The sequence below is a fragment of the Sciurus carolinensis genome, chromosome 8 (genome assembly GCF_902686445.1).
Source record: "Sciurus carolinensis chromosome 8, mSciCar1.2, whole genome shotgun sequence".
NCBI classification, from domain to species: Eukaryota; Metazoa; Chordata; class Mammalia; order Rodentia; family Sciuridae; genus Sciurus; species Sciurus carolinensis.
The window spans coordinates 98,465,914-98,493,055 of record NC_062220.1 but is presented as its reverse complement, the minus strand read 5'-3'; the positions used below and the strand labels follow the sequence as shown (position 1 = coordinate 98,493,055).

Genomic DNA, 27,142 nt, shown 5'->3' with positions numbered 1-27,142 from the left:
TTTCAAGGAGACCTAAATGTAGTAAGAGAGAGTGGAGGCGATTATATTACATATAACCTAAACTTATTGAGGAATAAGTACCATTTTTATCATGATCATCATAATAGTGTATTTTCAGGAAAAAGTCACTTATATCATTATTAGCAAAATGTCTCTAGCTGATCGAAGGTAAGAGATAGCTGAAGCATTCATAATAACTTTTTGCAGTCACTTTGAAGAGTGCCCAATGTGCTTAGCTAGCAAGATCAAAAGCCCAAGAGGAAATGTAGAATGATGCTGATTGGGTCTTTGGAAACATTCTAAAGCAGAAAGGTCAACTTTTCTGTGGAGGGCTCATGGTAAACAATTTCAGTTTCGCAGAATGTAAGTCTTTTGCAACTGCTCAACTCTTGCTGTTGTGGCTCAGAAACATTTAGAAACATAATCAAATGAGTGTGTCTGTGATTAAAAAAAAAACTTTAAATACACTGAAATTTGAATCTCGTGTAGTTTTCATGTGTTATGAAATATTATTCTTCGTGCAATTTTTTTCAACCATTTAAAAATGTAAAAACCAACCTTACCTCAAGGGTTACATAAAATAAGCAGGTCTATGGGCCATAGTTTGCCAACCCCTGATCTAAAGGACTTCAAGTTACAGTGTAGACAATGAAATAAATCAGCCTGAGGATAGGCTCGGTGTTAAAGCTGCTAATAAATGCTAACCAACAAGAAGTCACAATGGGACTAAGGGCCTTATAAATATCAAGATAAATAAATACACTAATAAATAATGCAAACAGAAATATCAAGGCAGTGCTTTATGAACTCGTGTGTTTAGAAAGACATCCCTAGCTAATATTTAAATTTATAGTCTCCCAAGTTTTAGGGAACTAAGAGAATATGATGCCATCATTGAACCCAGAACGCATCCCACCAGCTGAAGTCAATATAGTTGTCTGGAGGGTAATACAAGCATGTTGAATATCCACTACTCAAACTCTTGAGTATAGGCCTAAGGTTTGCATGGAAGGCAGGGAGGAAAAAGAGATAAGAATTTCAGCTAATAGAAATGCTTCTAGGGAAAGAAGTGGCAGGAGAGGAATGAAGGGAAAAATACCCATTTCAAGTTTAGAGATCAGCCCAAGAGATTCTGTTGTTGTGCTTTGTGAAATGCCATCTTCTATATATTTCTCTAAGGTTCCCTTTCCCTTTTTGTTTTTAAAAGAGTTGAAGACTAAAACACTACGTACAATTTCAAGGAAGTTTCTGATTCCTGAGCTTTGAAAGGATCTGGATTCAAGTCCTAGGTCTGTCAAATCTGCTCTGCAACCCTGGCTAGCACATCCTAGGAAGTGGGATGATGGTGATTAGTATAGATCAATATCATGTATTATTAGTATGCAAATAACCTACATTATACAAGTAATTGTCATAGCTGTGAGTTAATGAGCTAATGCTAACTTCTAATAATTATAACAATAATAATCATGAACATGAAGAGTTTATCCTTAGATGAACTAGGAAAATGTTTTGAGATGAAATTAAAAATAAAAAGCTGATAAAGATGTATGTACACTCCATAGCTTAGTATTCAGATGCATCTTTTTTAAAAATTAAGCAAAAATGTTTAGCAATAACCATTATTTCACATAAATAATGATTGTTGCAAGCTTCTTACATGCCATTCATCTGAAACTGGTAAGATATTCCAAGCCTGATTCTTTTTTTTTTATTGTAAACAAATGGGATACATGTTGTTTCTCTGTTTGTACATGGAGTCAAGACATACCATTTGTGTAATCATAAATTTACATAGGGTAATGTTGGTTGATTCATTCTGTTATTTTTTTCCCTTCCCCCCACCCCTCCCACCCCTCTTTTCCCTCTATACAGTCCTTCCTTCCCCCATTCTTACCCCCCTCCCTAACCCTAACTCTAACCCTAAAACTAACCCCTCCCACGCCCCATTATGTGTCATCATCCACTTATCAGCGAGATCATTCTTCCTTTGGTTTTTTGAGATTGGCTTATCTCACTTAGCAAGATATTCTCCAATTTCATCCATTTGCCTGCAAATGCCATAATTTTATCATTCTTTATGGCTAAGTAATATTCCATTATATGTATATGCCACAGTTTCTTTATCCATTCATCAACTGAAGGGCATCTAGGTTGGTTCCACAATTTGGCTATGGTGAATTGAGCAGCAATGAACATTGATGTGGCTGTATCTCTGTAGTATGCTGATTGTAAGTCCTTTGGGTATAGGCCAAGGAGTGGGATAGCTGGGTCAAATGGTGGTTCCATTCCAAGTTTTCTAAGGAATCTCCATACTGCTTTCCAGAGTGGCTGCACTAATTTGCAACCCCACCAGCAATGTATGAGTGTACCTTTTTCCCCACATCCTCGCCAACACCTGTTGTTGCTTGTATTCTTGATAACTGCCATTCTAATTGGGGTGAGATGGAATCTTAGGGTGGTTTTGATTTGCATTTCTCTTATTACTAGAGATGTTGAACATTTTTCCATATGTTTGTTGATTGCTTGTAGGTCTTCTTCTGTGAAGTGTCTGTTCATTTCCTTAGACCATTTGTCGATTGCCAAGCCCAATTCTTTAAACACTGAGAAGGAACAGTTGCTAAGATATTGGGACCATCTTTTAATTTATATACTAGAGTTGGAAATTGTCAATCTGGATAACTAGTACTTTTTAAATGACTCAAAAATAGAATACCAAGTACTCTCCACACTTTCCATGGAGGTTACCACTATAGTTAACCAACATTAAGCAACTTTGAACTAAATAGTGGCGTGTGGGTTTGTGTGTAGGGAATTTCATAATTACTGACAATTCGGAGTTCACAAATTGGTAATTTTTGTTTCTCATTTACTTAACATTTGATTTCAACTATATATTCCCTGGCCCTTATCATTAAATTTTAAAATCTCTTTCAAGCCCCCTTTCTTCTCTGTGACTTTGTTGATCTATAAATTATAGAAAGGGAGATTTCAACTAAGCACAGTAGAGCTGTTGAAAAAAGCAAATTGTTCCATTGGTAGAAATGAGTTCTTAAAGCTGAGTGGGAGAGAAACTGTATGAATATCTGGTATGAAAGTTCTCAGAAGGTTCCCTTAGCAGGTAAGAGACTGAATGGTTTCTTGAAGCCAGGGAGTCCAGTTTTCTGAGATTCTGTATTCAATACTTGGCATGAACTATTGTATCAGACACTTTCACTTGTATTTAATTTGATCCTCAAAAGATTTTTTTCTTTTTTGTTGTTGTTGTAGATGGACACAATACCTTTATTTTCTTTTTTTATTTTTATGTGGTGCTGAGGATCAAACCTAGTGCCTCACACATGCTTAGGCAAGCCCTCTACCACTGAGCTACACCCCAGTCTTGGTCCTCAAAAGATTTTGAAGGATTTGAATCTAGGTTCTTCCATTCCCCTCTTTTTTTGACATAGAACCTAAAAACCAAAATAATACACAATAGTACAGTGGTTTTGCTTCCAGTCTCCCTTTGTCTTCAAAACCTTCCAACATTCTGTTGGCTTACTCAAAAGGATACATCTACAATGACTCCAAATTCCTTTCCTGGTTCCTGAAGGTAACTAGGATTCTAACTAATTCAGAGCCTATGATTTTACAAGTTTAGTCTGGTTTCTATTCCCTAAATGGGTAGCACTTGTCACAGTACTGGGTTTCCCTGTCACTTTCTTGTCCCCTTATACAGTCTTTTAAAAGGGTATTTCTGTTGATTTATAATTTCAATAGTCAAAGAACTTAGTCCTGCACCCATGGAAATTTCATTGTGTGCTTGCTCTCCCAGATTATCTATAAACATATTTAATAGAGGCCAGCAGAAATCCCTAGAGGGGCCTCACTGTTTACATGTCTCCATCAACAGCAGGCTTACACATTCTACTTTCTGTTTCCTCTATCAATACCTGTGTGACAAAATATTCTTCCTAATGCCATGGTAACGCAATTTGGAATAGCTTTATTGTGAATCTTTTTCACTGACTTTTTAAAAGTCTAAACAAATCATGTTTGTTTTTTTCCTGGTACTTATTTATCCTTTCAAACAGTTCAAGTCTATCATAGAAAACAGGATGCTTTTCTCCTTCACTAAATGAAGTGGTTGATCATCCTGCAACTTTTGGGGTCCGCCGATGTGAATGAGATTAACCAGTCAACAGACTGCAGGGCCTCCTCAGAAGGTTGCAGTAGAATGGAAGCAAGAATGCAATTCACAAACAGTGAAGAATAAGTTTAATAACTTATTACACATTTAGGTCCATTTATTCCCTTGAGTTTCTTCAGACCCCATGGGTGTCATAAAGTTTCAGTAATTTACTTATGTCCACTACACCAATGAGGCAGAACATCCTGTTCCCTTACCACTATTTGATCTAATACTACATGTCTCACCTCTTTGCTTCAAAAGACATGATGACAGTGGAGATTTCTGTGTTTCAAGAAAGACCAAAGCAAAAAATTCATTGAGTCTCCAGATTTCCTTTCTTCCCCTTGAGCACCCTGATCATCAAGCAGTCTCATTGATTCTCCAGTTGACCTTCTGCCTTTCATGGATAAAAAAGCTTTTATTTCTGGATTGCCGTCCTTTTTGTGCTGTTTCTTGAATTCCTTTATAGCTGGACTATCTTCTTATTTACACCTGACCTGTCACACTTGGAGGTCTTCCCTGTTCTCACTTGAACAATCTTTTGCCTACTTTCCCCCCTACTTTTGCTTCTTTTACTTTGTAAAATGGACGCAAAAGTTTTTCTGTTAGCTCCTAATCTTTGATATGTGACATATTTTCTTGCCCTTCCATTAATGTATTTAAAGCATTTCCTGATTTCCTACAAGTTATAGACTTTTTAAATATTACTTTCAATTTTATGTTAATAAACACATAGATTTGATCATAGTTTCATTCTCTAAAATTGAATAATGATGTGATGGCTTTGTTGTTGTTGTTGTTGTTGTTGTTGTTGTTGTTGTTTGGAGCGGGGACTTTGATTTCCCTTCAGAAGGTTGACTATAAATGAGGGGAGCATTACAATAGGCACAGGATATTTCTTGTACCAATCTCTTTCTATCTGAGGCCCAAGACCAGTATAATTCCACTTTTTCCTTAATTCTAAAACTTGGCCTATGAACCAGACATATGTGAGAGATGCTTTAGACTCAGGGTATTATTTATCTCATACTACTTTTTCATCTAATTTTCCAATGTTCTCAATATAATTTCACTATTCACACACTATTCCCATGGTTTTTGGTGAGATATCTTAACAGGATCCAGGCACGGGTTCTGGGAAATCTAAAAAGTTCTTGAAGTTACAGGCAAATGTATATGGGTATGTGTACTTCTTTGCAAAAGTATTACATAGCTGGCATCAGTTTCTCAAATCAATTACAGTTAAAAAAAAAAAAACAGTTTATAAATCATTTAAGAGCCACTAGTCCATAGTGTTGCTAATTATATTATTAGATACTGAGAATCTATTTGCTCAGTATTAGTTTGTCAATTTTTGTTTGCTGTTTTTATTATACTTATTCTGCTTACATCACCTCTGTATATGAAATGTTATAATCCCATTCTTTCATCCATCTTTGATGTTTTTCTAGAATACCAACTTCCATTAGTTTCTACCAGTTTTCTCATTCTATCAAGCCTGTGAAAAGAAAACGGAATGAAGATCTCTCCATAATATTCTTTTTTTTATGCTTCTAGAGTTTATATACCCAAAATGAATATAAACGTCTGGGGCAATGCTTTTTTACAAAACCACCAATTTTTTCTGTAGATGGGCAATTAGTTTGCCATTCCCAATATGCCAACTTCATCCAACACACCACTGAATCCCTTCTCCTTCACTCCTCCCTCCACCGTCAACCACTTCCGTAACCCTAGCATAGTCTGTCAAATTGGGTATCATGCTTCCTCTGTACTTATCAACTTGCTCCCAATTTTTAGGTTAAACCCTAAACTGCCACTTAACAGATCTGCTACACACAGAGCTCATTTTCTGGCCCCTCACATTAACACAACACCTCAATGCACCATTATATTTGCTGAACAAACCTCAGATTCTTTTGCAATCAACACAGTAACACCATTATAAGTTTTATTCCCTACCTCCCTCCCCAGCTTCTTTGAACTAGGACTGAACTTAACTGATTTAATTCCTACAATAGAAGCAAGAATGACATGGTAAGGAAAAAAGAGCAATCCGCACCCCTTTTAAGGTTCTATGAGGTACATTTTAAGCAATTACCAAAAATACATTTTAACTGTGTAAAAAAACAAAAACTCCAATGCAAGGAAAAAAAGCTTCATTTTTAAAATGAAGTGCTCATAATTCTTTAATATTTTATATTCTCTCCTATTTGAGACAGCACAGTAACATAGTTGGTGTTACATCTGAGTCTCCATCATTCTTCATCAGCAGGATATTATCCAATGATACCATAGAGTTGCTTATGGTAGAAGTGCAAAGGCTCTTTCTAGGATGTTTGCAGGATGAAAGATCTCTTCAGACTTCCTCACAGTAGCTTTCTGAGGCTTGAAAGCTGCTAACCAGGTCATGTTCCAATGACCCCAACGTGTGAACGTGTGAGTTATAGCTATTGAAAGTCTAGAGGTTCTCCCTAGACTTAAAAAAAAAAAAAAAAAAAAAAGTCATCCCAAAGCAGTAAAGATAATAAAAAACAGGCAATCCGGAACTTAAGTTGCAAAAATTCAATTGAGATTTGCCAATTTGCATCTCAGAGGGGTTTTCTTTTTAGAAATAATGCTTAAGATGGTAATTGGGACCACCAGCCTATGATATGGCTCTACTGACAATACTAATAATGCTACAAATCTATTGAGCTGGGTCACCATGTATAAAACTGAGGGAAATTTTCATTGAGAATTCAGCGTGGGGTGTAAGGAAAACTTCTCTCCCTGTTGCTGTTCTAGGATGCTCCCTACCACTCTGCAATCTTACTGACCCACCTGTTTGCCAGACAGAGGAAAGGCAAGATTTCTCCATGAAGTAATGGTAAAGAAAAACTATAAGGAATAATTGTCTCTGTTGGTGATTGGGTATAACAGCTAAGAGATGGGGTTAACAACAACAGTTCTGGGGTTTCTAGGATAGTTGTAGGAATGACAATAATTGTTGCCACATAATAAACATACAATAAGTACCAGACTCCATGCCATATGCTTTCTATGCACTGTCTTGTTGAATCATCACCACAACGCTAGAGGCAAGGTAGTATTATCCCTTTTCATAAACATAGAAACTTAGTGAAATGAACAAATGTGTCCAAGGACTGCCTGACTCCACAGCCCTCGTCTGGAAACCAAACAATCAAAGTAAATATGCTACTATCTCTGGCAACTTCAGGGTCTCAACAGTAATAATTAAAAGAAGGAAGAAAATTCAACATTTAAGATGATAGTCATGTAAAATCTTATTACTATAGAACTAGAATTTTAAGCTGTGGCTTGGAATAGAAATGAGCATTTTAGGCTTGTTTTCCATAATTTATATATTGTTTTAAAATATAAGATTAATTTTTCAGTTATATGCTTTAAAATTAATTCTACTTCTGGTCATAAAGAATCACATCATAGCAGGGCATGGTGGTTCATGCCTATAATCCCAGCAGCTCAGGAGACTGAGGCAGGAGGATCTCAAGTTCAAAGTCAGTCTCAGCAACGTAGTAAGGCCCTAAGCAACTTTGCAATACCCTGTCTCAAAATAAAATATAAAAGGACTAGAGATGTGGCTCAATGGTTAAGTGCCCCTGGTTCAATCCCCAGTACCAATTTTTTTAAAAAAAGAAAGAATCATATCATATAAATGAAATCAAAGAAGGACTCTAGCTTTAAAGTAAAAGCAATGGTTACCTTACATATTTTGAAAAAAGAAAATAATATTCAAGCTAAAATCTTACTGTTTTCACATCAATAAGAATATTTTTCTTTGCTAAAATCAATCAAGCTAAACATTGTTCATTCATTTAGTGATACATGTTATAAATCAAATGACCCCTGACATCTAAAAGAGGAAATACATACACTTGCAAAGCACTCTCAAGTACTCACACACCTGCTACTTTACGACTTGTTTGCTACCCTTGTTAACTGAAACAGATGAAAAACCACATCAAACTCAGAGGGAGGAGAGTTTTGCAAGAGTTTTGATTTATTTCAAGAACTAACATTTTTCTCAAGCTGGGCAACCAACTAAAAATTGGATCTTCTAAAGCAGTCTTTAACCTTTTTTGTCCCTCTTTCCTAACAGGCAGACCTAACCAGTTGTTAACAGGACCTTTCCTAGGAGTCTTGTACATCTCTGAAAGAATGTTTCTCCCTTGGGATGTTATTTACCTTGTAAATGTCCTTATATTCATCTTCATGGCTGAAGCTAACTCCCTAAAAGATTGTATTTGAGACATTTCTTTCTAAGCTTGAACTTCTTTATAAAACCACCCTGGAGACACCTCAAGAACTCAGAAAGGTCAGCAGTTCCTCCAACAATCAGATGGTAGAGGTTGATGCTAATTTCAGGATACAGCCCTGCTTCCTTTCCGCTCTCAATAATTTTCAGAGATCAAACCTGCATGTTTATTTTTTTTCTGCTCTCAGAAGCTCAGGGCAATGCTTTCTCAGTGAGCCAGTCAGAGCATCAGCAGCATGTTCCGTGTTAAGGTTACATAATGACAAACTAACCCATGTAAGAGGTCTTCAAGAAAGAGGGAAAGATAGTGGGCAGGAGTGCTAATTCAACAAATGAAAATCATTTCCAGGAATCTCTCTCCAGTACTTTCAACTACAGAGTAAGGTAATTGTACCTTAAATAATCAATGTGTATATCAGTAGCTTTAAGGGAAGGATGGAAATTAATATGATCATGTTCAGGGATTCTTGCAAGTCCTGAGAAAAATGCCATCCCATTACCAGGTTACAAGAGTGACATCTAGTGGACTCACATTAGAATGACAAAAAGGGTTTCAAATGTACATTAGAACTGAATTTCTCACAGTCTAACATGCAAATGAATCTCCTGGGGATCTTGTTAAAATGCAGATGCAGTTCAGTAGAATAAAATGAAATCTATCACTTCTAATCAACTTCCAGGTGATGCCAATGCTGCCCTCCAAGGACCACTCAGGGGCCAGGACCTAGAGCATTTCACACCTGCTCTTACCTTCCAGAGAGAAGAGAGAAGGGACATTTGAGAATAATTTCCAGGTTAAAAGTAGGTCAAAATATTACCAACATGATTTTATTGTTTCTATCTCACTAATCACACTTATCGGGCACACTTACTATCCTGTTAGCTGAGTCCATGCAGCAGAATCCCTTTTCCTAAATGCCAGAGGCAAATCTAAGAAGGAACAAAGGGGATATTTCATAGCCATATTTATCAACGAACATGATTTGTTCAAGTCTCCAGTGTGGATTCACTTCAGCACTTAACATCTCACAGGTTTTCTTTTGTGTAATTATTTGATCTGCCTAATACTGAATCATAGTATAGCAGTACTTTGTACCATATCAGAACTCCAATCCTTTTCCCAAAGGTAATCTGCACCTGAGCAGGGATCCAGCAGGTTTTGTATTAGTGCTTAAGCACAGCTACTCAGAAATTCAACAAGATTTGCCCTGAACACCCCTAAGAACAGAACAAGATGTGCAACTACATCCAATCCAACTGTGTCCAAATCCAGTCTGTGTGATAGATTTGACCCCAAGAGCCTTGATCTCCACACACAGCCTCAGACTAGTCTCTTAGCTGTGGGATAATGTGTCCGCACCTACACAGAAGAGCTCTGCCAAGCCACAAACTCCCCCCACCAAAGTCTACTTTTCCACCAGAACAGAACCCTCTATTTGATTCTACGTTCACAGTTATAGAAGTCATAACACTGATTTCCAACAAGGAGAGAAATGAGTCCCTTCCCCAAAACAGACACACGAACAAACAAAACCCACTTTTTAGACCAGTAGAGTCCTAGTACAAGTTCATTGATCCAGGACAAATAAACACTTATAAGCAGTGGAATCCCAAACACCACCACAAAAAGCAGAACTATTCTGAGTGAAATGGGGTTGGAGTACTTGTAGATATGCCTACCTGACTTCTCCCCAGACTGTCCCCACACTTGCCCCTAAATTTCTTCCTCATGCCCCCAATTACTCCTTCTCACCCCAACTCCTATCCTAGCCTACCAACCTCACAGAAATGCCATTTGAAAGCTAGAAACTTTAAGGCTCATGGATGCTAAAATCACCCTAAACTTCTATGTTGCTCAAGGATAGTATTGTTCTCATTAAGTAGATGAAGCTAGATAGAGACGTTTTTTTCCTATAACTTGACTTAATTACGATTCTAATACAATTTTAGCATATGCAATCAAAAGATGCACAACCTGATTTCCTGAAGGAAATTTGCTTTTAAGTCATAATTAAGGATCCCTATGATGAGTAAACAACAGAATTGTTTATACCTCTTCAATTGCTCTTGGCAGTCCTAAAGGGGAAATTATGTAGAGGAGAATGTCACATAATTCTTCCTCAAACATGAGCTGAAGATAGAAAGTGAAACTAAACATGTTGGACTATTGTCTGCCTCTGCAATGTGGTAGGCTCACGTACTCTCACCTTGGTTAGAATCATATTTATGCCACTTGCTATCTTACAGCAGTTACCTAAACTCTCTATGCCTCAGTTTCCTCATCTGAAAGTGGGAATAAGAGCAAAACCTATTCCAAGGGTTGTTGCAAGGACTGAATTAATATATGTAAAGTATTTAATAACTGGGACATTAATAATTCATGAATATTACCTCTGATGATTATGATTGTTACTAATATACTACCAAGAGTAATGATTATTTAACTTTCTCATTAACTGAATATTCAAAATGGCATTTAATTCTTTGAAATAATTTTAGCCAAATTTGACAGACACAAAGACATACAATACCACCAATTCTAAATATGTACTGAGAATAGAGAGAAGCTGATTAAACTCTACAGGAACTCCAAGTTGCCTATATTGCCTTTCCTTGTGCCTCCTTCCACTTTACCTCTCAGGGAAATGTGTTTAGAGGACTATGTTTGTCAAATGGAGGCAATTCCGATTTTTAAAAATCCAAATAGTTTTTGAACAGTCTTAAGTACATTTACTTTTGTGTAATTTGGTCCCCTTGGATATCATATTATCTAATTCATTTTAAGTTCAGAACTTTGTTTTAAATCAAGATGACCAAACCTTTCCTTAGGAGAAGCCCAGGGATGGCAGATACCATGACAGTAGCTGGCACATCTGCCCTAATTTTATCTGCCTCTTGGACTGCCCACTGACCTGTTTTCTTAGGATTGTGGCAAAGTCCTCACCAAATGGTTTTTAAGTAACCAGAGTCATAAAAAACACTGTTTTGTTTTAATAAGAATCTCAGATTTATAAGGATCAAGCATACACAAGCTTAGAAGAAAATATGTAAAAGATACCTGAACAAAACCTTTAGAATGAAAGGGTTGTGGGAAATTCAGACAATTTATACTTTAATTTACTAGGAAACCAATTTCTTTGCCAGTGATAATTAATTCAAAAGTTTGCAGAAACCTGTGAAGTATAAACTAATGTATTTGCTATCACCTGCTCATTTGTTCCCATTAAATCTCCAGGTATTTTTTAAAATGGATAAACATTATCAAAGTTCACTGTGGTCTTGAGGTTATACGAATAGGTGTTAAAATATTCTGCATTTCTCTCATTTTTTAAAACAGAGGAGAAACTTTCCATGATTTTTTGCTCTCAAAAATATGGGTTTGTTTCTTTTATAAGTACCATCTTGCAGGCTCCTCAAAAGGTTACTTCTGAAAATCATATTTGTCATGGTTCATTTTGTTAACTATTAATTATGCTAAATCTCAACTAATTAGACAATTCAGTAAAGTAGAATCCCTAATTCCTTTAACATTTGAGTCACATCCCACATGATCCTCCTCAAAATGTATTTCTTTCAATAATGTTACATTGTGGCAATGGCTCAATACAACAGTTTCTGAAAAAGATCTGAGAAGAATTTTTTTGAGAAGAATTTTTTAAATCAGAAAACTACCACAGCATTTTCCCTCCTTTTCCTCTTAAAAAAAGTCAAATCAAAAATTCCATTAAGGTTAAGGAAGAAATTTAGCTATATATCTTTCTTTACTCTGCCCCAAGCTGCCATGGGTAGTTTTCATAGAGATTATTTCATACGTTCATAGAAACTATTATTTACAAAGTTATAATTATTAGTTAAACTTCAGCAATAGAAATAGAAGTCACCTTTTACTAAATGCTTACTAGAGTCAGGTATTACACAAAATATTATCTCGCCTAATTACCCCAGGTCTCTCTGACTCCAAGCTCTCCTGGTTGTGCCTGCTATACTGTCTCTGAGTTCCTTAAATTTGGGGCCCAGCTCTTTCTCTTTAGGAGCCATCTAAGAAAGTCTCTACTCACGGGGTCTCAAGAAATTATTGCTTACTTGATTTGTCAAGAATCATATGAAAGAACCATGAAAGAGGGAAACTGAATTAAAACTATGATAGAGGGAAACCTACACTTGTCCCATAGCTCAGAATTCTAGCAAGGCCATTTATTAGGTTTGGTCTCTCCAGAATCATAATAAGTAGATCATTTGTCAAAAAGATAATGGAAACAACAGAATTTATCTGCTAAAGAAATGAAAAGACAGCTATCCACACGGTATTAAGCACTGCAAGAACTACTAGTTTGGATATAGTGGGAAAGGAAATAAATCTTGAAATATTAAAACCATAGCTCCAATTTAGGCTATGACCTAAGAAATTGCTAAACAGCTCTAGGTCTCCTTTTCATCAATATAAAATGAAAAGATAATATTAATATATATATCTATAGCCATATATATATATATCAGTCACATATGTGTTCAGTGGTAGCCAGAATGATTTTTTATTACCATTAATACAGTGTATCAATTGAGTTAAATATGCAATACAATCATATGCCTGTTTAAACCATATCTTCACACTTCAGTTGACTTAGTGTGACTGTGGTTAAAAAAAAATCATATAAGAAAAGACAAATGTTTATAATTTACATATAACTTTCAAAAAAAATCCTTAATATGGGTTACAAAACATTTCTCAATGTTGCCTAATCTGCCATGATTTAACAGCACTTTGACATTTTCTAAGGAATGATAACCAAGTACTGCATCTCCTCAAACTTGGAATTTACTGCCTAACTCTCTGCTTGTGCCAAATTAAATATACAGCATAATGTCCCTACCAGAAATAACAAAGCACAGCTTCCTGCTCTACTCCTTGATTGAATAAACCCAAACTAAAGCAAAAAAGATGTTATTTAATCATCTAAGTAATTGTTTTCTTCAAACTTTGAGTTAGAAGTTACTTTAGAAGAAAAGTTTAGAAGAAATCAACATGTGATTTATCAGGTCATTTAAAAGGAAAAATTCCCTTTGAAGGCTCTTCATTTGAAAGGTTCAAAAAACAGCATAAAAGGGGTATTTTCATTAATGAACTACTCAGAAAGTAAACTGCCCCTAGCTATTATACTCCACCCAAACTCCTAGGTTCAGCATGCTGTTAAAACCCCTTGCCTGTTAGGTACAAATGGCATTTTTAAAAATATGGTGTAGCCTTCCCTCTAACAAACACCACCCAAAAGTCTTTGGAGGAGTTTCATAATATAAAAACATAAAGAAATGGGATTATAGATGGAAAAAGACATACCTTGGGGATCCACAAGTTTGGTAGCTTTTTGAAGGTGAGAGATAAGTTCATGTACTTATCCACTGATGGGTAACACAGGTGATAGAGGAGCTAAAGTGTAGGAACAATGTCTTTAGATACACAAAATATGTAAAGGGACAATCTAATCATCATGACAAGAGCCAGTGCAGTGAACTATATATGGGTACACATGTAGGGGTTTGGGAGGTACAGTAAAGAGAAAATGAAGTAGTTCCATTCTGACTGCATCACTTTTTAGTGAAATAAAAGGCAAAGTCTAGCTAAAGATGAACAGACAGATGGAAAAGATCAGAGGAGAGAAGATATGAAGCAGTCATCTCACAGAGAGAGAAAATAAATTATGTAGATGAATGTGGTGGGTATGCTGGGTGATACTGGGGGGTACATGAGAGAGATGGGCATAGATTGGAGGCAGACAGCATAGTAGTATATTTTCTGGCCATATCCAATGCTTGGGCATAGAATATATGAAGTATTAAGTCTAGTCTAAGCACTGTGATTTTGTCAGTTGAGTACAGAGTAATGGTATCATTAATAATAATAATGTATAGATCTGGAACTTTGGTGCTCATAGTGCAGCATCAACATTGCCTCAAATCAGACTCTGAATCAAAAGACCTCTAAATGATCCACATGTACTTTGAAGCTTGAGAAATACATGAGTGGGAGCCAAGTGAGAATAGAAAAAATCATTAAGACAGAAGACAGGTTAAAGAAGTGGGTCCTGTAGGTGGATTTTACAGCCACCAATACTGATGGCAGGAGAATTGACTGAGTCAAAGAAATTGTCCCAGTGACAACAACTGACCTGTGAGGTTTGGAGTTCTGGTGACTAAAGCAAATAAATATGAAAGAATAATGGGACAGCTGGGCATGGTAGCATTTGCCTAGTGTCCCAGCTACTCTAGAGACTTGAGTGTGGAGGATCACTGTAGTCCAGAAATTCTAAATCAGCCTGGGTAACAGAGAGAAAGAAGGAGGGAAGGAAGAATAAGAAGAAAAAGATAAAAGAAATAGAATGGAAAAGCAAGAGTTATATGATTAGTTCTGGTAGTCTTTAAAGAGGAGAGAGTTGTGGTTGTAGCCTCATTTCAGGATTGGTCTCTTGGGCAATTTATCCTGATCATGGGGCAACACTGTAGTGGAAAGAGCTGTGGTTGTACTAGGAGCACATGAGAATCTGTGGACTGCCCCAAGTTCTGCTGCACAGAGTTGATGAGGTGAAAATGGTCTCATCATGAACACAGAGCTTGGTGGACCTCTTTTAGATTCACACATCAGCGTGCCCTTGGCAAGGAATCCTCCTTATATAAAAAGTAAATTATTAATTTCTTAGATTTGGGATAACTACCCAAAGATCTGTGTTTGTACTAAAGAGTATCATAACTCCATATAAGACTGGGGGGGGGGGTTGTTTTTCTTGATAAGGACAAGGACTCTCAGAAGGGAGAGAGAGAGAAACAGAAGATGGGGAGATTCTTATGCAAGAATACAAGGCAGTAAAACTTCCTGGTAGCAACTAAAGGATATGATTAGAAAGGTAAGGCCTCCTGTTCTCAGACTGAGTAAGTTTCTTCTCTAATTACAACCCTTCTGAGTTTCTTCAAAATATTCAGTATAGTCTTCTGTTCACATGAGTATATTTGTGAATGGATCCTCCATGATATTGGAGAGGGTTGGAGGCCAACCCTGGTCACAAATAGAGGAGGACATGCAAATGTACGCTCCTAGGAAGATTTTAAAGAATTTAAAAAGAGCTTTGAAGAATGACCATGTCAGTCATCTATCTAAAGAATAGTGGCCCCACTGGAACTATGTTGCATATTAAAATATATCATTTTTGAGAACTATTTGCTTTTTCTGAACATTCCTTTTTCATATCAAAAACTCTCCAGTCCTTACAAAAAAAAAAAAAAAAACATGTTTAAGGGACATTGTTATTTTTGAGAAACATAATAATGCATTAATAATATTAACAGCGAACATTATGTAATTTCTAATTCCTTAGGCTACATGTTTCTCTGGGGCAAGGTTTGAAAACAAAAGCAGCAGTGAAATTGAAATATTCTTTTTAAAAATCTGCATTCTCATAAAAAGCATCCAAAAATATGTTCAACAAACAGAAAATTGCCATCTCAATTGTGTCCATTTTTGTTTAAATTGGTCATTCTTTAAAAGTTGGCAACCAGAGAATAGAAAGGGAAAGAGCATCAATGGATAATCCATCTGAGAAGCTAAGAATTTCATGTTTATAAAGTAACACACAAATCAAGGATCATTTCTTTTCAAAATATTACATTTCATGTATCTCAAGGTCTATGATCTTCCAAAACGGATTCAACAATGACTGAGAGAAAAGTGAGCTGGGCACCTTACCTAACATCTGAGACCATCAGGGTCTTCCAGTATAGACACTCTGCTCAAAACTCAGACAATTCAAATTAGATGCAAAGCTGTAATTATTATAAAAAACTGAATCACAATTATCTTGGCAATCACCCATGAAAATATTCTGCAAATCTATTTAAAAATTGAAAACAGACCAGGATCTCTAAGCATATCTAGGAACCATCTTGCTATGCTAGTTTCATTCAACCTAAATTTGCATTTATTCCTTAATCATAGGCTGAACCAGTTCTCTACCAAGAGGAAACAAATTAATTCTGGGCTCCTGAGGAAAGACCCTAGTAGATCTCTTATTTCTTACAGATAATACATTTGTAATCAACTATGATCAAATAAGCACAGTATCCATTTAATATGACTGGGAAAATTCACAGGAAAAGTACATTCCTGTCTTTGAAGAACACACACACACACACACACACACATACGTATACATTCATAAATATATATTATGCCTATATACACATATATATACATATGTTATATATAACACATATCATACACACACACCTGCACATGCAGTCTTTCCTATCTTTTACCTTCCAAAATAAAAGCCAAAGAGTCTGAATTTCTTTTTACCTCACAGTGAAATAATTCAGAGTATATCCAAGATGCCAGAATTCTAGGTGGAATGTCTAGGAGGGGCAGTTGAGGTCTACAGAAATTTTTTAAACATCCTATGTTAAAAATATACAAAAAAAATACAAACTTTATACTTACCACACAGTGAACGTCTATCTGCCTTTGGGATGTGCTTCAGAATTACATTACAAAGTCTTTCAACTCAAAAAAGCTTTCTACATATACATCAAAGTCTGATGCCCAAACTCCTATTATTTGAGATGAATTCACATAGATACCAGCATTGTCTGTTGTTAAAATGCCCTTGAGAAGGGTTTCCGTTATCAATGATAACTATAAATTATTTAATAAGACTTCTGAGCTAGGATCAAGTTGGATTGTGAGGATATAGAGGTGAATTTAAGGAAGGTAACTGATATTACAGAAATCTCCTCTCAATGGTAGCAAGCTCTAAAAGAATTCTCAATAAGGAGGCAGGGGACCAGAGCTGGAGTCCATCTACTCAATCTAGGTATCACATCTTTTATCTGAAAAATAAGAAGACTGAATTTGATAATCTCTAACCAGATAAAAAATATGCAAGGACTTTTATGAAGTAAGGTAGCTCTGGATAGAAGTCAATAATCATTCACAAAGGGCTAGGAAGTAGGGAAGCAAAATGTCACTAAGGTGGTCATGAAACCACTAATGGAAAAAAGAGAGAAGGCATTAAAGGAAGTATCTCTTCTATTGTAATTATACCAGTAAGTTTCAGTGCTTACTCAAAGTGCTGAAAAGGAGTTCTATGGTGAAATCACAGGAATGCCTCAGGAGTAAAAGGACCATAAATAGAGAGGGAAGAAAACTTGGTTCAGATTGGCTACCTGCTCTCCTTAAATTTTGATTTTTAAAAAATGGAAAAGAAACCAGTTTTACCCAAGGAAACAATTTCTTAAAATTAACAGAATGACTAGCAGTGTTGATGGATTTTTTGGCAAATGAAAAATGGTGACCTTATGTTTACTGTCAAGAACACCAATATTGAAATAACTAAAGTAAAATTCACTCTTTCAACAGATATTCACATGTGCCTAGTCTGTGCTTATATTGGTTGTGATAAAGGATATGATAATAAAAAAGATACCCCTTCTCTGAAGTTTACAATATAGTATAAAAATGAGAGGTAATATTAATAAATGCAATGAAATGTGATGCAACCAGGCTAAGCACAAACCGGGTTTGGAAGTAGGAAGTTTTTATTTTTATTTGTTGTTATGGTTTGTATGTGAGGTGTCCCCCAAAAGCTCACATGTGAGACAATGCAGGAAGGTTCATAGGAGAAATGATTGGGTCGTAAGAGTCTTAACCCAACCAGCGAATTAATCTCTGATGGGATTGATTGAAATGATAGGGTGTGGCTGGAGGAGACTGTAATTGAGACATGACTTTGGGGTATATATTTTATATCTGGAGAGTGGAGTCTCTCTCTCTCTCTCTCTCTGTCTCTCTCTCTCTTTCTTTTTGCTTCCTGAGGATGTGAGCTGCTTCCCTCTGCCATGCTTTTCGGCCATGATGTTCTGCCTCAACTAGAGCCCTAAAGAATGGAGCCAGCCTCCTATGGACTAAGATCTCTGAAACCATGAGTCCTCAAATAAACCTTTCCTCCTCTACAATTGTGCTGGTTGGGTCATTTAGTCACAGCAGTGAAAAAGCTGACTAAAACATTTGTGTTTTTAAAAGATCACAGGTTCTTCACATATTCATTCATACTAGCCAAAGTCCAGAATTTCTAAGGATAAATTCAGACACTTAATAAAGAACAGCAGCTCCTAAAGTCAGCTGCATTGCTCAAAAACTAAGATGAGTCACATGCAAATTTTCATTTCACTCCAACCCTGTGAGAATATTATTGTCAGATGGGGAAGGTAACATTTGTTTTGTAAATGACATGGTAACAAATCTTGCTTTATAAAATGGCCATAATCAGTGATTCTTTTGGATAGGAAAAAAAAAGCAAATATCATGTAAGCTCAAAAGTCTCTCACTTTCAGCAAGCTCCTTTAGCCCATTTAAGTGTCCTGTTACTATTCTTCTGATGAAGAGATATGCAAAACACAGAATTTAAGGTGAACAACAGAACTTTGTTATAACCAGACAGAGATATGTTACTGAATACCCTAGAGGGTGTAAAAAGAAATCATTTCCCAAACTCATATCATATAAAACTGCAGATTATAGAAACTCCAGGCTGAATTGATGTAGTCTTACCTGGTAAGGAACAATACTGCCATGAGCAGTACCCCAACGTTTTGCTTCCTTTTGTCCAATGAGATAATTAACAGCTACCTGGGTCAAACATGCCACCTACCAGAAAAAAATTAAAGAAAACAGTTAAGTTTATCCACATCCATGAACAAATATTAAATGAAAGTTATTTCACTTCATGCTATTGTAGAAAAAAAAAACTGCCAAAAGTCTAGAAAATATACAGGTATCTATACTCCTATCTTACAAATAAAAAGCAGTATTATGTTATTGCATGAGACTAAATAATGGTCAACTGAGACATATAAACACATAAATACTCAGCTCCTGAAAAGATCATCTGAAGGCAGAGGGTGACCAAGCATTTAGATTCTCAGTCCACCCTGAGCATCAAAGCCATCTCAAAACACATGGACAACTAGTACATGCTTTTCTCCTCTCCACCTGTGTCCTTTCACTTTTCACCAAGATGACACATGAAAACCTGTATCATTACTGAGAAGATGAACCAAAGTCAGAAGCCACATTCCTCTAAACTTCTCATTACATAAAAAATAATAGTAGTAAGCTTGAATTTTAGTTTAAACCCGTTTAGTCAAGTTTTCTGTTACATGTTGCCCAAGAATCCTGACATAGAAGATCAAGATTTTTTGATACCTTTCAAATACACTAATAAACCACTCTCATTGAAACAAAAATTATTGTACCTCTCCCAACTTGGCCCTAACCTTATACCTTCATTATTATACCATTTTCTGTTTTTGAGCACCACAGGAGCTACTTAAAAAATCATCTAAAACCTTACGGCTCACTTCTGATTCTTGCAGTGATTCATGGACTGATCTTGAAAAACTACAATACTTAATTCCCTATAAGGATATGACTTTAGGATCTTATATGCCAACAAATACATGTGCCTACAGGCCCAGAAATATGAAAAGGAAGTGATTAAATGGCTTCCCCTATTTTCCAAGGGAAAAAAAATGCTTCAGGCCTCATGACATAATCGTGATATTGCATCGACATGTTTTCCCTATCCAGATCATCAGATGTGACTGGAATCCTACAACTACATCAATTCAAAATTGAGACTAGGTCCTGGAACAACTCAAGGGTTGATTTTGGGGGGGCTTGATGCCACGACCTTTTCTTGTCCTCTACCTGGCATGGCAGCTGCACCTCCTCCAAGAAATATCAATAGGACTCACCCTGGATGAATCTCCTTGCTGGAGCAGCCGTTCTCCTTTACTTTATTCTTAAGCTTTATGCTCATTTTTACATTCATTTATTGCTCTGTTGAAATTGGAACTGCCTTGTGGCAGCTGGTTCAGCTGTACTGCCCAGGTGGCAAAACTAATAAACTTTGAGTCATCCACTTCTGGACTTCCATCTGGTCTTGGGCATTTGAACCATGGAGCACTCCAGGGTTGCCTGGGGCTGCCTAGTGCTAATCACCATTTCACAGATCACTTCTGTGTCTTTCAAAATGGAAAATCAAATCAACATTTTGTAGTAAAAAATGCCCTGGAAGAGAAGTACAGATTCATGATTTCTAATTTCTGTTAACCTCAAAGTAGTTTCGTGACTGTGGGTATATAATTTAACTTCTTTGACTCTTTGACCTTCAAATACATTCTCTGTAAAGTCTTGGACATTTAAACTGTTTTCAAACTTTTAGAAAAATCAAAACTCAAATCAAATCAAATAACACATGAAATCCTAATACATAAGCAGGTGATTCCCCAAGTGCTTTCAATAAATCAGAGTCAAGACGGCAACATCACCACAGGCAGCATTAATACTGATCACAATTTGCAAAACAGTACATGATCTTAAATTTGTTTCCAAGGTCCATGCTTCTGACTCTATTATGCCTCCTAACAATATGGAAGATTAAAAAAAAAAAAAAAAAAAAAAGAAGAGATGCAATCATATTCATTTTCTCATGGTGCCTCTTCCTGAATTTGGGAATATTTTATCAAGTCTGAAGTTCTATAAGAGAGGCACTTCTTTGATCTAGCTTTGATCTAGTTATGTTGTGGCTCTTTTTTTTTCTTCAAATAAATCCTAGTGAAAGTCACTCTTTCAAGGGCTCTGATGCTACTGGAGGCTAAGAATTCAAATTAATAAAGGTAATTCCTTACAAGCAATTAATCACAAGAGGCTTGTTATTTCTACTTCTCTACTTCAAAGTCAACTGATGGTCAACATGGCAACATCAGCAAAGGCTGCATGAGATGATGATCACAAGTTTATCTGTAAATCCTAAAACAACCTGAGATATTTGCCAAGAATAGGCAAGGGCTGAATTCTAGGTTAGTTATCAACTTGGCTGCCTCATCTATTATCCACTACCTTATTCTTTCAATTTTTGACTTCTGTGTTTCTAATCCCTTACCCATTTAAAGTGAATTAGAATTGAGAGCTCATCTCTCAAATCATTGGTAAGTGGAAGACCATATCTACTTCCTCCATGCAGTGATAATTAATGAAAACAAAAAGCATTTCAGAATCAGCAGGCTATCACTTGGCAGAAGGTTAAATAAGATTTTGAACTAGATGCCATTGAAAAAACAAAGAGTGATTTGTCAGTAACTACTCAAAGGCAAAGTTAGGGGGAAAAAGAACTCTGTTTACAAAAAGAAAGCAACAGGGCTAAACTTAGCAACTCAATGTTTAAAGGGGCATTAGAAATCTGAACGTAATCCACTGTTTACAAGGATGTATTTTAAGGCAGGAGAAAGGGGAGAAAGTCAATAGCTATGACATGATTATGTATGAAAAATCAGAGGTTTCCTGGGCAATTAATGACAAATTTTCCACAAATTAAAAGAATGCAGGATGTGACTTTTAGGTTAATAACTACATACTGTATATCCATTCTAAATATTGCATTGGATCATTACTTTCATCCGCTACACTTAGGCTCATTATTTCATCAAGTGGACGCTATATAATTTACTCAGAATGTTGCCTTTATATGGTTTCATCTAAACAAAAAAGCCATCTCTGGTTTAATAATAATCATTCTGACAGCAAAACTATTATTTTAGATAACATAATGGGTCCCGATATTCTTTGTATCTAACCAGAAAAACAATGGGGTGGTCAAAGTGGATCTCAAAAAGAACAGCCCAAAAAGGTCTGAGGAAAAATATACTCAGTTATTGCACAAAACAGTTTCATGATGTCTGTCACCACCTGATCACATGTGTCACTTCCTCAAAACGACTCAAGAGGCAATAATAGAATCTTTCATCTCCAAAAGGAAAACAAGTTTGGCAGGTAAAGTGGGGAAAATAACACTAGAACTATGGCCCGTTATGTCAAAACAAGTGAGTTTTTCCTTCCTGCGATCTGCATATCTTCTGGCCTCCAACTAAGTTGGACTAAACACCAACCATGCAACTAACCTCCCCATATCTTTAAGCATTCTTCAAAGTTCATTTCAACATCATTTTTTCCATTAAGTCCCACTCTCATCACCCAAAAATATTTTCCCTGACCCTGAATGAATACAATACCATAATTTATATAACTCCTGCTGCACTTTCAAAGAATGCCTTATTCTACAATTAAAATGATAAGATAACAAAGTTAAAAAGACCTAGACCAGTTCTTCCTAAACCTAGCTGTACAGTATAATCATTTAGGGAATTCCAAGACCTATCCCAGAGCTCCTGAATCCAGGAACAGAAGTTGGGGGGAAAAATAATGTAATCAGTGTACCATTAGTTGCACATCACATTTGAGAATTAAAGCCTTGAGAGAAATCAGTCAAATTACTTAATATAATAGATGGATAAATAAAGGAATAGAGAAGGGACATAACTTACCTGAGTTCACCCAGATGATTACTCCACTTACATTGCTGTCTCCCCTACTATGATAATATTTGTATCTTCTCCTAGCTCTCCTTTTAATGTCAGGTCTATTTGAGGGTAGAAAATATGTACATAAACCCCTTGTATGTTCTCATAAAACCTAAACAGAGCCTGAACATTACATTTCTTAACAAAGGAATTAAAACAGTAATAATTACTTGTTTTTCAAACAAATACTGTGTCTCTATGTATAAGGTATCTTGCTAGGTATGGGATATAAATGAGTAAATGAAAACTATATAGTCCAAACTCCTTTGGACTTAAAAATAGTAGACAAGACAAAGAGTTACATACATACAGAGAAAAAAAAAAAAAACCTGAAAGTAGACCATACAACTGAAGCATGGTGAAAATAGACATGAAATAAAATTATAGAGGTTTTCAGAGGCCAGATCATGCCAGTCTTTGTAAGTCATGATAAAGAACATTCTTTGCGCATCTTTCAGAATGGTCATTTGAAAATAACAAATTGTATCATGTCATCCTTCTATTTAAAATTCACAGGGCTTCCCACTGCATTTGCAATTATATGCAAAGAATAAACTAAAAAGAGACAAGAGAAAAAAGAGAACTGTTAAGGATACTGCAAGAGTCTAGGCATGTTGATGATAGCTCAAACTAGGTCAGTAACAAGAGATGTGCAAAAAAAATCAGTGGATTTAAGATATATTTTAGGGGCAGAATGGACAAAAAAGATTGTATGAGAAGGGAATAGCAGATAAAACACTCATGGAGAAGGAAAGACAAACATAAACCCCATATTCCTGTATGAATATCTGGGTAGACTATGATGACATTAACAGAAATAATAAAGTCAGAGAGAAACAATTAAAAGGGAAAGAAAATAAGAGCCCATCTCAGAATAAGCCGAATTTGTGATGCCTGTGAGAGAATCAGTTGGGTTACAGTCATGAACATATGAAAAGTATTTGAAGTCATAAACTAGGGGAAACAGAAAATAAAATAAAAAAAAAAAAATCAGATAAATCTTCATGTCAAAGACAGTCCTTCCTCGAATCACAGGTGTGGTCAAAAATGTAGATACAAACTACTAGAACCAATTTAAATGCCCTCAAATAAGGAATATGTTAAATACACTATGATATCCATACATAATAGAAAATAATGCTGGCACTTAAAATTATACAACAGAAGAATATAGCACCATGTGAAAAATATTCACAACTTTTTAATGAACTTAATTTAGAAAAGTTTTAAATTTTATAGAAAAACTACCAAGATGGTTACAGAGTTCTCATATACTCCACATCTGGTATCCCTATGATTAACATCTTACATTAGTGTGGTATACTTTTACAATTAAAGAACCAGTATTGATACATTATTATTAACTAAACTCCATATGTTCAGATTTCCTTAGTTTTTATTTAATGTTCTTTCTCTGTTCCAGATTATGTCTAGAATACTACATTATAATCAGTCATTGGGTCTCCTTACGGATCCTCCTCGCCATGAGAGTTTCTCATATATTCCTTATTTTGATTACCTTAATGGTTTTGAGAAATACAGATCAGGTATTTTGTAGAACATTCCTCAACTAAGATTTTTATGATGTTTTGGTCATAATTTAACTGGAGTTATGGGGTTTTAGAAAGAAGACCACAAAAGTAAAGTGACATTTTCAATACATCATATCAAAGGCTCAAGCTATCAATGTGAATTATATTGACCTTGGTCATCTGGCTGAGGTAGTATTTATTATTTTTATCCACTGCACAATTACTCCTTTTTCTCTCCATTTCCAGGTTGTTCTTTTTGGAAAGATGTCACTACATGCAGCTCACACTTAAAGGGCGAAGAGTTACACTTCTCTTTCTTTAGGATATCTATATAAATTGTTTGGAATTATTCTGCACAGGCCCATTATTAGTCTCCCCTATTTATTTTTTTATGAGGTTACTTATTTATATCATCACAGTCATGTGAATGCTCATCTTATACTTTGCTATTACTCCAGTTTGGCCTCTGGGAGCTCTTTCAGTTGGTTCCTATGAATCAACCCCCATTCTTGAGGAGTTTTTGTTCTTAGCATTCCTTGCTCTGTGGCACTGCAAGATGCCCTAGACTCCTCTATGTATTTCCTTATTTCACAGGAAAGCATACAAAGAAGAGGAGTCACAGGGTAAATAAAGGAAACAAATATTTATTTCAGTGTCAGCAGTTCATTCATTCCTCATCTATTCAAAAACACTGATATAACTCTACTATGTTCCAGGAACTATTCCATGCATTGGGGATAGAGGAGTGAGTCAGACAGACATGATCCTCTGTTTATGAGGCCTACATTCCAGTATCCAGCTATATTCAGACATAAACAAATAAGTATAAAACCATCACGATATGGTAAATGCTATGAAGAAAATGAAACAGAATCACAGAAGGGGCTCCTTTACTTTTTGAAGACATTATGTTTAATCTGTGACCTGGGGAAAGCATGTACAAATCTGAAAATACAGGAGAAAACATCTTAGGCAATGAGATCAATCACTTAAAAGACTTTAGTGAGTTTGTTTGTTTGTTTGTTTTTTTCTTTTTTCTTTTTTCTTAAAGGTGTCTACATGGTAAGGAACAAAAATAAAGCCATTGTAGCTGTCATGTGGTAAATAAAAGAGGTGATAGTACAAGAGGGTATGAGGTAAGCTACAATGGCCACATCACAAGGGTCATTGTAGGCCTGGGTAAGGATCTGAGATATTATTCTAAGTGTCCTGGAAAGCCATTGATTTATGTAATTAAATCACGTGGATGTTGTGTGGAAGATAAATGACACCAAATTACCTCATGTGAGGTAGCTATTACAACTTCCATTCTATAGATGAAAGAAACTAAACCATAGGGAAATAAAATATCTTTTCTAAGTCTCACAGCTGGTAAATGGAAACACCATGACTCATACACAGGTCATTTCAGTCAATGAACCATCTCTACACCACCACCTTCTCTCTGTTCAACCTTTCTGCCCCAGTCCCTTTTACCAGGTGGTGCTTGGCTTCACGTTTGTATCTTCTTTATATCCCTAGCTTCACTTATTCCCTGAAAGGCTGTCCCTCAAGGTACTGGGGTAGAACAGAAGCCCTCCATAAGAGTCCAATGTCCTCTGAACTTGCTTAGAAAACACATCGATAACTGAATCAATTAATTCTTCTCACATGCTTCTACTCAACCTCATTTACTAACTACAAAACCTCTTATGGGGAAAATGTTAAAAGAGAAAGGAAGGAGCTAGATTTATAAAGAATACATCACTTTTTTTCCTTTCTTTTTTATATTTTTTATTTGTTCTGAACACTAGTTATACAATGACAGTAGAAAAAAAAGAGATATGAGCTATTTTGACACATTGTTCACAAATGGAGCACAACTTCCCATTCCTCTGACTGTACATGGTGCAGAGTCACACTGGCCATGTGATCATACATGTATATAGGGTAATAATGTGCATCTCGTTCCATTGTCCTTCTCACCCCCACGCCCTCTTTCCTCCTCTCCCCTCACTCCCCTCTGCCCAATCCAAAGTTCCTCCATTCTTCCCTATTCATCCCACCTTTGTGGATCAGCATCTGCTTATCAGAGAAAACATTCGACCTTTGGTTTTTGGGGTTTGGATTATTTCTCTTAGCGTGATCGAATATATCTCTTGAGAAGGGAAATTTGGCCTCCTATTAGAAAGAGCTTTTGAGTGACCCATATCTTTTTTTTTTTCATCCTAATACCATCACTTTGCTTATTATCAAACACCATCTCTCACATCTTAAGGTGAACTGATTCTTTCAGACCCCACCAGAGTCTAGGAGGAAAATACATCCAAGAGTAGCTAGATTATTTTGGCTGTCCCATGTTGAGAGGAAAATAAGAATTCTAAAAACTCACACCAAATTTGTCATTTCGAGTTTCTAGTATTTACTACTCATAAAAACTACCACTTATTCAAGCACTCATCATGCACTGTTTTAACATGAATTATCTCACTTAATCCTTGTAACTGTATGAGAGGTACTGTGATCATTCTATCTTACAATTAAAAAAATGAGGCACAAAGCAGTTTAATAATCTGCCAAGGTTATATGCCCAGTAAGTGGGTGAGCCATGATCTGAACCCAGTCAGTTTAGTATTACATACAGAAGCAGACTGCTTACAATGTCTGAGTGGTCTTGATTCTGGAAAAGTTTAATTGGACCATACTACTTGGTAAAGGCAA

At 36.0% G+C, this 27,142-nt stretch overlaps 1 protein-coding gene across 2 annotated transcripts in view; it reads right to left on the bottom strand.

Annotated features, from left to right (window-relative positions):
• Sugct (succinyl-CoA:glutarate-CoA transferase) overlaps nt 1-27,142 on the bottom strand; it is a 752,240-nt gene that overhangs the window by 540,447 nt on the left and 184,651 nt on the right. For both annotated transcript variants that reach the window (XM_047562477.1, XM_047562478.1), the window contains exon 9: nt 19,042-19,137. In XM_047562477.1, the coding sequence (XP_047418433.1) occupies nt 19,042-19,137 (96 nt within the window). The remainder of the gene's footprint in view (nt 1-19,041; nt 19,138-27,142) is intronic.